This window comes from Symphodus melops (genome assembly GCF_947650265.1).
Source record: "Symphodus melops genome assembly, chromosome: 4".
In the NCBI taxonomy this organism is placed as follows: Eukaryota; Metazoa; Chordata; class Actinopteri; order Labriformes; family Labridae; genus Symphodus; species Symphodus melops.
In genome coordinates, this window is record NC_136694.1 from 11,396,812 (window position 1) to 11,409,311 (window position 12,500).

At 48.8% G+C, this 12,500-nt stretch overlaps 2 protein-coding genes across 2 annotated transcripts in view; one reads left to right on the forward strand and one right to left on the reverse strand.

The window, feature by feature from the left end:
• Positions 1-8,680, forward strand: part of lrig1 (leucine-rich repeats and immunoglobulin-like domains 1) — a 30,575-nt gene extending 21,895 nt beyond the window's left edge. Inside the window, 11 exon segments of the mRNA XM_079341268.1 lie at positions 829-875; positions 878-908; positions 2,563-2,634; positions 3,105-3,176; positions 3,320-3,483; positions 3,636-4,541; positions 5,035-5,316; positions 6,709-7,146; positions 7,288-7,416; positions 7,632-7,907; positions 8,411-8,680. Coding sequence (XP_079197394.1) covers positions 829-875; positions 878-908; positions 2,563-2,634; positions 3,105-3,176; positions 3,320-3,483; positions 3,636-4,541; positions 5,035-5,316; positions 6,709-7,146; positions 7,288-7,416; positions 7,632-7,907; positions 8,411-8,595 — 2,602 coding nt within the window. The 3' untranslated portion in view covers positions 8,596-8,680.
• Positions 8,681-12,271: 3,591 nt separating this feature from the next.
• The window catches only part of slc25a26 (solute carrier family 25 member 26), a 53,823-nt gene continuing 53,594 nt past the window's right edge, over positions 12,272-12,500 (reverse strand). The window contains exon 10 of the mRNA XM_079341292.1: positions 12,272-12,500. This exon is cut by the window's right edge and continues 232 nt beyond it. The gene's annotated coding sequence lies outside the window, so the exon portion shown is untranslated.

A 12,500-nucleotide genomic window follows, 5' to 3' on the forward strand; every position in this document is an offset into this window, starting at 1 on the left:
GTCCGGTCGAGCTAAGAACAGCGGCCAATGGGGTCCGAGAAGAAGCAGAGGGGGATAAAGAGATGCTTGAAAGCAATGGAGGAGGGGGAGGGGGGGCTATTGTGGTGATGTTGGAGGGTGTGTCTGGCCATCAACCTCAAAAGTCTTTCTCAAGTTTGAAAGAACATTTTTGAATGGTTCAGAGGAGTCCTCTGGCTCAGTTGTTTTTTTTCTTTTTGATGACCAAGCAGGGCTGGCTTGGTGGCCAGGCAGCCATGACTTCACCTACTGAGGTTATTCTTCAGGAATAAGTTCATTCAACAAGTGTTTGGAAAACCCCATAAGCTCTGAAAAGCCTCTTTTCTTTCTACTCTTTATTTGATCCATTTTGCCAATCCCCCCCCCCCCCCATAACCTCAGGGCTGTTGCCGTGCCATACCTGTCACACTCAGACCAACCCTGATGTTCTCGCCACTCCCCCCACACTGTCATGAATTATACATGTGTTTTCCCCCCCTGCGCTCAACAGACCAATGCACACTCCTCCATCCCTCTCAGGAAAGAATGTGCTCGGTTGGCAGAGCAGAGCGACAGAGGGGATCTAAAGGCCAGGTGCAGAGGAGGGAGGATGATGGTGGGAGAGGGCGGGGGCGGGGGCGGGGGGGGGGGGGGGGGGGGGGGGGGGGGGGGGGGGGGGGGGGTTGGGTGAAGGGGGTAACCCATGACTTCCACACCATCCTCTGCCAGGGCTGTGAGACGCTACGGCACTGTTCTCCTCCTTCCATCCTCTCCTAACCTTCTCTCTCTCTCTCTCTCTCTCTCTCTCTCTCTCTCTCTCTCTCTCCACAGGGAGCTGGACCACAACGACATCTCGGGGACAATAGAGGACACCAACGGGCCTTCTCTGGTTTGGACAGCCTCAACAAGCTGTGAGTGTCTCCCCTCATCTCTACTATCACCCCCCCCCCCCCCCCTTTCCTCCTTTCCTTCCCTCTGAGCTGCGCTTCAAAAACAGCCACACAAACATAACAGAGCTCTCTCCTGCCTTTGCATCCAGAAGTTTCCCCCGCAAATCCCAACCTGCCCTTCCTTGCCACATCAAGTTCCTAATAGTCCAAGTCAAGACTAAAGAGTTTGGGATATCCGTCCCTTCAGGAGCCCACACTTTGCAGGGACTTACAGGGCCCCTCTTCCTTTTGCACAACACTTGATCTTGAACATGGAAGGATTTATTTTTTGTTTTTGGAAGTTCAGGCAACTTTCCCTCCAGCTCAATCTGGCTTTCATCTTATGATTTCATTGTTTTCCCCCCAAGCTTTATGGCCAAACTGGGCTCGGGTTGCTGCTAATGGTTCATGAAGGAGATACAGTGAATCATTTTGGTTTTTCCTGATTACTCATAGATGTTTTTATCAATCCAGCTCGTTCAAGAATGAGCAAGTTGAGGAATTAGAGCGGACGTGCACTCTCTGGCACCGAGGAGTAATCATCAACCTGCAGGATGAAAAGATGACGTCCAGCCAAGATGGTTCCCAGCGTGGACGCTGCTCAAAGAGAAAGATGGGGAGGAAAAAAAAGAGAGAGAAAGAGCTTTTCTTCGAGCTGGCAGGGGATCGCACCCCAATAGGCTTACTTCTCTTTCTCCTCCGTGCCTCCGCTCCTCTCTTCCCTTCTCTCCCCGTTCTTGTTGTTTGGAGCTGAGAGAGGGTGAAATTGAAGGCTGCATTCAGTCATCAACATCAAACGCCTTGTACGCCCCGCCCTCTGACCCCCCCCCCCCTTTTTTTTTTGTCACAGTGCTGGTGGAAGCGACCCGCCGCATCCACCAGCGCTGGCAAAGCGAGCCATGGGAAAAAGAGATGCAGTGAAGAGAAAGAAGGGGTTGAACATCAAACACACACTGGGTTTCCTTTAAAAAAAAAAAAACCTTCTGCATGAAGGGAAACAAAAAGAAAGTGATGAGAAGATCTCGGGACGTATTCCATTTTTTTTTAACTCTGCAAAAAAATGACGAGAAGAAGTCCTCTCATCTTCTACATGACAAGACAGCCGTTTGTTTGTGTGTACACATGTGGATGAGTCTGAACACTGGGCTCCTCATTGTAAAGCAGCCAGCCGTGTCTCCTCTTCCTGTGAAGCGATGGCTACAACAGGAGCGCAGCGAGGAAGGAAGAAGGGATTAGTCCCCCAAAGCAGAGCGAGCAGTGAATCGACGGGCACACAGACAGACTTTTGGGTGTGTAAAGTTTGTCCTTACAGGCTCATACTCACGCAAAGCTGCCCGCTGGTTGTTTTTTAAAATATTGCGAGTATGAGAGTGGTCTTTGATGAGCAGCACAGAGCCCAAGCTGAGCCATCCCCCCCACCGTCCTCCGACCCATCCAATCTCCCTCACCCTTCCTCAGGGGCTAATCTCTGCACAGTTCAGATTTCCAATAGCGCAATCCCTTCACTCTTATCAGATCCAGCCTGGCTAATTGTGCCCCCCCCCCCTCTCTCTCTCCCGACCCCAACCTTTGCCATCCCCTTCTCACCCCCTTCCTCTCATCTTCATCTGTTGACATTCTTCATGTTTGCAAATAGGACTCTGTTTGGAAACAAGATCAAGTCGGTGGCCAAGAAAGCCTTCGCTGGTCTGGAGACTCTGGAACACCTGTGAGTATCCCACAATGCTTAGCTGCCACTCCTTCCAGAAGGAGGGAGAGAGAGAGTTGTGTGTGTGGTGGTGGTGGGGGGGGATTTGCCAAAAGTATCTGGCAGAGAGCAGACTGCTAGCAATTTAATAGCGTCTTTGTAAAAGGAGAAGAGAGCGAGCGGCTTTTGCGAGCACCCAGCTGCTCCCCTCACGTTAGCTTAGCACAATCTCAACTCTGGCCTTTTTTTTTTTTTCCTTTCCTCTGCACAGGAACAAAGTCATCAAGCAGTGGAATTCCAATAAGCTCTTTCACAGGCCTTTGTTAAAAAAAAAAAAAAAAAAAGGGTGGGGAGGGACAGAAAGTCTGCCATGTAGCCTCAGACATACACATGTTTCACTGTGGTGTGAAGGCCTATCCTCACTAATGAAGCACTGTGTGTGTGGACGCTGTGGTTCCCAGTTGATATGACGATGTGTTATGTCCGCACAGGAACTTGGGAGAGAACGCCATCCGCTCCATCCAGCCTGATGCCTTCAGCAAAATGAGGAACCTCAAAAGCCTGTGAGTGTTCATGAATAATTAATCACAACCTGCTGTACTTTTGGCATCAGGCCAACATTAATGAACTCTAAAGTGAGTTACAAGTACAAGAGGTATGATCTATAGACCGCATCCACTCATCCCCTCTTATGTTATCCCCCCAGTATAATTCAGAGCGACAGCTTCCTGTGTGACTGCCAGCTCCACTGGTTGCCAGACTGGTTGGTGACTCGTAGCCTGCAGGCCGAAGTCAACGCCACCTGTGCTCATCCAGAGAGCCTGAAGGGCACCAACATCTTCCAGGCCCCGCCCACCAGCTTTGTTTGTGGTGAGTTATGTAGACGTGCCTAATCTGTTCACAAGAGGCCCTTCAACATACTTTAATGTTTTAACCACTGTACGCACTGCAAGCACAGACATTTGTAATGTTTGACAGGTTTGTCATACTTTCTTTGTCTTTTCCTTTTTTCCCCCCTTCAGATGACCTTCCAAAGCCCCAAATCACTGTGCAGCCAGAAACCACAGTGACAGTCCTCGGTAGCGATGTGAAGCTCACCTGTACGGCCGCCAGCAGCAGCTCCTCCCCCATGACCTTCGCTTGGCGAAAGGACCAGGAGCTGCTTCGCAACGCTGAGACTAAAAACTACGCCCATGTGCGCGCTCACCAACGGGGCGTAACATCCGACGTGCCCGCTGCAGGCCGCGGCAACAGCGGCGGTAACAACGGCAACAACGGCAACAGCGGCAGCAACAACGGCAACAGCGGCAACAACGGCAACAACGGCAACAGTGGCAACAACGGCAACAACGGCAACAGCGGCGGTAACAACGGCAACAGCGGCGGTAACAACGGTAACAGCGGCGGCAACAGCGGCGGCAACAACGGCAACAGCGGTGGCAACAGCGGCAACAACGGTGGCAACAGCGGCAGCAACAACGGCAACAGCGGCAACAACGGCAACAGCGGCAACAACGGCAACAGTGGCGGTAACAACGGCAACAGCGGTGGCAACAGCGGCAACAACGGTGGCAACAGTGGCAGCAACAACGGCAACAGCGGCAACAACGGCAACAGCGGCAACAACGGCAACAGCGGCGGTAACAACGGCAACAGCGGCAACAACGGCAACAGCGGCGGTAACAACGGCAACAGCGGCGGCAACAGCGGTGGCGGCGGCAGCAGCAACAACGGCAACAGCGGCGGCAGCGGAGGCAGCAGCGGAGGCAGCAGCGGTGGCAGCAGCGGTGGCAGCGGTAGCGTGATGGAGTACACCACTATTCTGCACCTGCGGCACGTCACCTTTGCCCATGAGGGCCGTTACCAGTGTATCATCACCAACCACTTTGGCTCCACCTACTCCAGCAAGGCTCGCCTCATCGTCAATGGTAGGCTGAGTGTGCGAGCTGATAGCGTCCTCGAGTTGATCAGTAAAGGCTTTGTTAAGTGGAGTTATAGAAGGAGAGAGCTGGCTCAGTGTGGTTGTAAAAAGTTAAATGTTAGAGGAAGCGGAGAGGAGCCATGAGCTATGTGGCCACTTAAATACAGTCCTCTCCTTCCTTCTTGGCCTCTTTCTTAAAACAGTCTGTATTCATCACTAAGTCAACTTTTGATTTTCATCTTTGGGCCCCTGCATATAAAGAAACATCAGGGTTAAAAATCAGTTAATCATGGAAGGGCCCAGACTTCTCCAGCTGTATCAGCTCAGAGGTTTTAAAATAGATCAGCCACATGAATCAAACTCTCCAATTTATCATCAAATGAAAAAGAGTGACTAAGCTGGAGGTCTGTTTCCAGGTGAATAAGAGAAATGCACAACATTCAAGTGGACAGTTTGAGTTTCGCTTGTTCTGATGTAAACTGTGTCTCCTGTGTCCACAGTGCTCCCGTCCTTTGTGAAGACTCCCAGGGACAGCACCATCAGGACGGGACACACAGCCAGGCTGGAGTGTGCCGCGGAGGGACACCCGACTCCGCAGATCGCCTGGCAGAAAGACGGCGGCACCGATTTCCCCGCGGCACGCGAGCGGCGAATGCACGTCATGCCCGACGACGACGTCTTCTTCATCATGGACGTCAAGCCGGAGGACATGGGCGTGTACAGCTGCACCGCCAAAAACACAGCCGGCACCGTCTCTGCCAACGCCACCCTCACAGTGCTAGGTGTGTCATCGCCGCCACATTTCGTCCAAGTCGAGTTGTTCCTGGTTGCCGATCATTTTTCCCACATTCCACTTGTAAATAGCTCAGCACTCAGTCGGGAACTGGTCAGTCGAGGTTACAGAATGAGAGGCTTTATATTTTTCTTTTCTCTGCAGCTGTGGCCGTGCTGCAGGTCAAGGGCCAGAGGTCACAGTTGGGGGTCAAGGGGGGGGGGGGGGGGGGGGTGACAGGGGGGGGGGGGGGGCTCACAGAGGGACGTTTGTTAGGCATTCTCACCCCTCCCTTCTCCACTCCCAGTGGGAGGGACAGTCACGGCTGCTTCACTGCAGGCCTCGGTGCTCCCAGTTTATTGGCTGTTTTACACTGTCAAACCAAACAAAACCATCTGAGACCACAGATCATCTTTGTCCTTTGTCTCTGACTGAGCAGAGCAGTCCAACACAGCTACTGGGGGTTGTGTCTATTAATAGTAACAAGGCTGAAATTCCCTTCAGAGCTTTGTCACAACACTTCCTAATGTATTACTAACAGAGTAGTATTTGCACGTTGCGCGTCCTGTGAGAAAAACTTGCAGCTCAGAGTGCTAATCCACTCAGCAATGTAAAATGTTGAAGCAAGCCACCATGCCTCTGCACTGAATCTGTGATGTTTGGGTTTAAGAGACCGGAGGAAGGGGGGGGGGGGCTGCAGTCGAGGGGCCCTGTCTGGAAAAGAGTGGCGGGGGAGAAAAAAAAAAAAAGGGAGCCAAAGAAGAACTGGAACGAGCGTGTGGTGGGGAAGGTTAGGGAAGTGAGAGAGAAGAGGAATAAGAAAGAGAATGAAAAGAAAGAGTGCAGGGGGAGAGGACAGCAGGAGATTGATGGAGGGGGAGAAAGTATTGATAGAAGAGAGAGAGGGGGCGACTGAAGAGGGTTAAGTGAGATCTCTTAATCTGTGTATGTCCCACTGTGAGGGGAAGTGTTCAGTCAGAGAGGCCTACCTTAAGAGGGAGAGACACACACACACACACACACACACACACACACACTCAGTTCAATGTGCTCCATTCAGCCGAGTGAAAAGTTGTTTAGAAAACACTGGAACATTGTTCTAAAGAGGATTCTTCCCCGACAGAAACATGTGTGTTCTGTATTTAAAATGTATGATTGTGTCAGCCTGACTGATGGGAGCTCTGATTTAAAACTGAGATGGTCAGATAATCATCATGTGATATGATCATCAAAGTCGTGTATCCTGCTGACTCTGCAGTGATCAATACAAGTGAGCTGCAGCAGGAACCTGAGAACGGAACCTCAAACTCTGCAGCTCTAGAATAACAACAGTATGAGAAAGAACGCTGACCTCAGAAGTCTTCCTTTCCATCGTGAAACTCATCGACCCCTTCCTCCACAGAAACCCCCCACCTGGCCCAGGACCTGGTGGACCGCAGCGTGGCGGTCGGGGACACGGTGGCCCTGCAGTGTAAGGCCCTGGGTAGCCCGCCGCCTCGCATCACCTGGCTGCGCAACGACCAGCCTCTGCGCCCTTCCGACAGACACCACTTCACCCCGGGCAACCAGCTGCTGGTCATCGGCTCCGCCTCGCTGGAGGACGCCGGACGCTACACCTGCCTCATGTCCAACACGCTGGGGACGGAGCGCGCTCACAGCCAGCTGGTGGTGACGCGGCGCCGCAGCGTGTGTTCGCCGCCGCCGCCGGGGCCCAGCATGTTCACCATCGGGATCATTGTCATCGCCGTGGTGACAAGTATTGTGGTGACATCACTCGTGTGGGTGTGCATCATCTACCAGACCAGGAAGAAGAGCGAGGAGTGCAGTGTCACCAACACAGGTGAGCGATTCTGTCCTGTTGTCATGGAAACATATGATTATAATCATGATTATGTTTTTACAGATCTTATAAAACGCCTGTCGTCTTCATGAAAAGTTTATTTTAGGAAGTCTCAAGTCGGTATCTTTCCTCTCTCTTCAGACGAGACGATTGTTCCTCCCGATGTACCCAGCTACCTCTCCTCCCAGGGCACGCTGTCAGAGCGGCAGGATGTGTGTGTAGAGGCAGGCGGTGGACCTCAGCCTAACGGACACATCGTAGACTCCACAGGTACCTCACCGTGTTTTTTTCTGTTTTTGTTTTTTTCTCTCCGAATGTTTATTCACCCACTTTCCATGAGCAAAGCTGCTGCGCTGCACAACCATGAAAGGAGCGCTGCTGTCCGTGAAGGCCTGCTCAGCATCAGAAATAATCACTGCAGGCGCCCTCACCACACTGTTGACATACATTTGTTGATTCTCCTCCTGCCCCCCCCCTGCTTGCAGGATTTGACGGCGCTGTCGTGTGTACAGACTGTATGGAAAACAGCAGCAACTACTCCAAAGATCCCGACTACCTGGCCCACAGGTTCGAGCCTGCAGGAGGGGTGGACTACCAGCAGCACTCTGCGCCCCCACTATACTCTCACTGCTTCCAAGGGGAGCAGCACGACACAGGGACACTGTCGACCCCCCTCTGCAACGGGACGCCCAGCGGGATCGTAAAGGACTTCCATAGCTATCCGACAAACCACAACACGTTACAACTGAGTGATAAAAAAGGTGAGATGAGTTGGAAGCAGAGTTTGAATACACTTAAAAAAAAAAAAAAACACTTTGCTGGAACTGCTTTAAGTCTCTTAACAAATGCTCACCGCTGTATCCCAGAGACTAACACTTTTTTATAACTGTTCCTGTTTTTCTTGGAATAGCATGTATATGAGGTGAAGCCATGAGAAAGGAAGGCAAATTCCTTTTGAAAGTGATTGTTGATGGATTGGCTCCTCGCAGCATTTGACAGTGTATCATAGTTTTACGCCTAGAGCCCCTCAGAAGATCTCTCTTTGCTTCCAAAGTGCACGCCTGGGCCTGTCCTGGGATTCATCTCCTTCAGTGAGGAGTAATACCAGTGGCCTCCAAATACCGATTCTCACCTCTGCATGTCAACGCAGCCCTGTGCATACATTCCATTGCTGCTCCATTCTGAAGCCGAATGCATATTTGTCTGCACACATGTCACATCACTGACTTCTTCTCTCCCCCCCCCTTTCCTTTTTGTCTCTCAGTGGCGGTGTGCTCTCCATCACAGGAGGACTCCTTCCACAAGCCCGTGAAGCTGGCTGCAGTGACATGCCATGGCCACCTGGACAGTGACTGTGAGCCTGAGCTCAGGCAGACTCTGCTGTCCAATGGACACACCCTCAGAGCCTCTCAAAATGAGAGCGCCCCCCTAAGGAGAGCCAGCGACTAGCAGGCGCTCCATCAAGCCCCAAAAACTTGGACTCGCTGCAGCCAATGGACTTTTGGAGAAAATAAAATAAAATTGCACTGGGAAATAAACTGCTACCTCATATCGAGGCTATTGATCCTAACTCTCCTGGATTTGAACTGAAATAGCGAACCAGGAGACAGAAAGGAGGGGGAGGGGCATCCGGAGTGTGAAGGCGGAGCTTGTGTGGGTGGCGTCCCATCTGAGCGTATCAGCTGTACATATTTAAAAAAAACCTTCATTTGGGAGGTGACCAATAAGAATTCTAGCTCCAGAAAATGTGACTTGCATTTGAAGCATGTAAATGTAGGGAATGTTGTACAGTGTATGTCTGTGCCGAGGAAAAAGAGAAATATACCTTTGGACATTTGACTGTACATAAGAGTTTTCTTATATTATATATTATATAACTTTTACAAAAGAGTATTTGAATTTTATGTGCATGACAAAGAAAGGAGTGATGGTATTTTTATTTCTATTGAGGAAAAAAAAACAGCCTTTTTCAGCTTCAACCAACATTCAGCTGCGGTGCCTTATTGCATGATCAAAGAAAACTCCACTTGTAATAAGATATTTCAAGAGACGCTACGTGAGAGATTCTGGTACACTCTTTCTACCAACACCTTATTGCACTTGAAAGTTTTTGTGACAAACACTGCCAAACATGGCCTTACAGAAACACAGTTCACACTCGATGTTTATGAATGAAGGACGACGAGCTTTTATGTGGAATATTTTTGGTACGTCTTGACGGAAGAGGCCGGAATGTTTGAGGACAACACTTTTATGTTCAGTTCATCCAAAAGCCGATAATGACGGGCCCTCGTCTCTCTTCCTCTTTCACAGTAAATACTTTACACCTTTAAGGCTCTTCCTCCTGTTTTACAATACTGCAAGGTACTTTAAAGCTGCTCTGATCTCGCTGGGAGAAAATATTCTCCTCTGATTGATCTCTTTCTTTGTGCGAGACTTGGAAAATGTGTGCTAACATAGGCTAATGTAGCACTGGTACAAGTTCCATGTTCTTGGTCACATTCATAAAGGCGCCTACACTATGTGACTGATGTTTAATTGGCCAAATTAGATCGTTATGCTTTTCAAGACAGAGACAGACGGAGAGTCAGGGAAATGATTGTTACTGCTGTAATGTGCCTATACATCCACCATTGTGCATTCACAGGTAAATGGCCAGTATTTCTGCCTCTGTCACGTTAATCCATACGTTTTCATCAGTTAAACACAGTTTCAGGTAACCAAAGGTGCGGCCACATGCTGTGAATATTTTTGGAAGCTTGTGAAATGTGCTCAAACCATACCTGGAGGAGTAACGCAGTCAGAACCTGAACACGCTGGCTCACAAATCAAAGGTGTTGTATTGTGTAGTGTGTGTGTATGCGCTCTGTTACCTGTGGCCTTATCAAGGTAAAGTGGAGGACACACTCCTCCGGTTACACCTGATCCCACCTTTCAGAGGTGATTTTTAACCAGCAAGACCAATCAGATCCCTGTGGGACAAACGATCCGAGTGAAGCAGGTAAAAGGGACAAGAGGAAGTGAGGTGAAGCCGAGTAATTTATTGAACCGTTGTACCAATGTCAAGGCTGAAGCAGTGAAGTGTCTAACATGGCATTGAAGTGTCGAATAAAATCCCATTTTGCTATTAATTTAAGTGTTTCTTATCTTCTTTTTTTTTTTATTGCCCACATAAACATCATGAAAGGATGCTTTAGTGACAACAGATTCCGAGCAGCTGAGTTAGCATTTAGCGCTCCACATGTCACAGCCGTTATGGAGAAGTCATCAATTCAAATGGAGCTTGCACTAAGACATGAAACCCAGAGACCTTGATCTTCAAAGCAGTGAAGTAGGTTGTGCAACACGCGCGCGCGCGCGCGCACACACACACACACACACACACACACACACACACACACACACACACACACACACACACACACACACACACACACACACACACACACACACGCACACACACACACACACACACCAGGAATGCTTCCCGGCTCCCTGAAAGCTCCAAAGACAGCAGGCGTATTTTTTCCTTCTGCTGGCTGTTTAGCATATTTGCTCGAGAGTCAGGATGGACTGAGGGTCAGTAGCTAGCCAGAATGTGCATTCCAGATGGATGCGTGTCACTGGATGATTGACATGCTCCTGGCTTTGGCCTCCACCAATCACACGCTGCCCATTGTTGTCCAACAGCCTGGTGATAAGCAGCATGACAAACACTCCCACCTGTGAGGCCATCCGTCTCCCTTTGCAGCCGACACCATTTACCAAGCACTTAGCCTTACCTCTGTACTGACTGCATGGACACCGAGTTTATTCACGGAATAGAAGGAGGGAAAACACTTATTCTTAAACCAACCGTTCGTGCACATATATTAAAATAATCTCCCCTTTGACCTAAACGTTTTCTTGGATAGTTCTGTGCACTTGTTTTACAATAAGGGATGAGAAACCATGAGTACTGGCTGCTACAACATACCAATAATGTAGATTCCTGATGAATCCAATAATTCAGTTTTATATGCTTCAATTAAGCTACTCAGACATTTAGAGAAATTAACGGGTTCTCACCGAGTTGCATCATTTCCTGTGTAAGGCCAGATGCAACTCCATCTGTACAGCATGTTGTATCATCCTAATAGCTGATATTTAAACGGTCGATTTAGACAAACTCCAACACAAACATATCCCCCCCCCCCCAAGTTAATTCCCCACATGCAGTCTACAGCTGATGTCCCGGAAACTTGGCGAATGGAATTAAAACCATCTGCGAGGCTCGATTCTACTCAGAGTGAGAGGGAGAGTAAGTGGTTTGTAATCTGGAGAAACAAATCCTTGAGTTTGTTCACTACATTTATAAATACATGTGAATAATTGTGTTAAAAAATCTGAAAGACTTGTATTCATTTTATTTCATAGACTTCATTACTAAGTAATGAGCACATGTAGGTAGATACAATTTGTACTAATCATTCTACAATCATTGATAGTGTTGATTTTCATCCTCAACATCCTCAAATCTTATCCAAATTATACATTTGACTTAAATCAATTACAAAGCCTGACTCTCAGAGATAACTCTTACCGTATTATCTGTACTGGTTCTGGTTGTCTCTTTAGACCTTATTGTAAGTGTTTTTGTCTGATGGAACAGTGATTTGTTTTTCCCTCAGCCTGTGGCCAACTACGAAACTTCAGTATATTTCAAAGTCATCAACCACCCGATTAAGCAAACAACTATTAATAACAGCGAGGTCGTCTTTTCAAGTCACCTTTCTGGACAACACAAAAAACGATCAATTCTGTGTATTCTAAGCCAACATAAAGGCCTAACAAGGACACACTCCTGTTTAAACTAAAGCCTTGTTAATTAAAGAAAGTGTTCATTGCTGTACACAGTATAAACTGAAAGGTCCTGCAGGTGGATGAGCTCAGATGTGCTTCAGCAGGAATGTAACAATGCTGAGATATTACCCAGCCTCTCCCCCGTGGCTCTTTATTGCAGGTGGTCTGGCTTAGCGGAGGGAAAATGATGGACGAAGCACAAAAGAGATCATGAAACACCCCTGTGGGGCATTAAAGGAACCACAGGAATCATGAAATCTCAGTCAAATAAAAGAGCAAGCAATAAAAGAGACAGTGTTTAATAGCTGAACCAATTAAAAAACTGCACACACATTAAACTGTAAAGACACTCATTGCTAGTCTCTGGTGATTGGGAGTGGCTTCATTTCTCCGGATCAGGATGTCAAACTCAATCAGCAGGTCAACGATGAGCAGGAATGAAGCATCCTGGGTAACCTGATCTGGCCTGAGGAGAGCTCTTCCTCATGGTATCAGGTTGCTGTTGCGTCTTC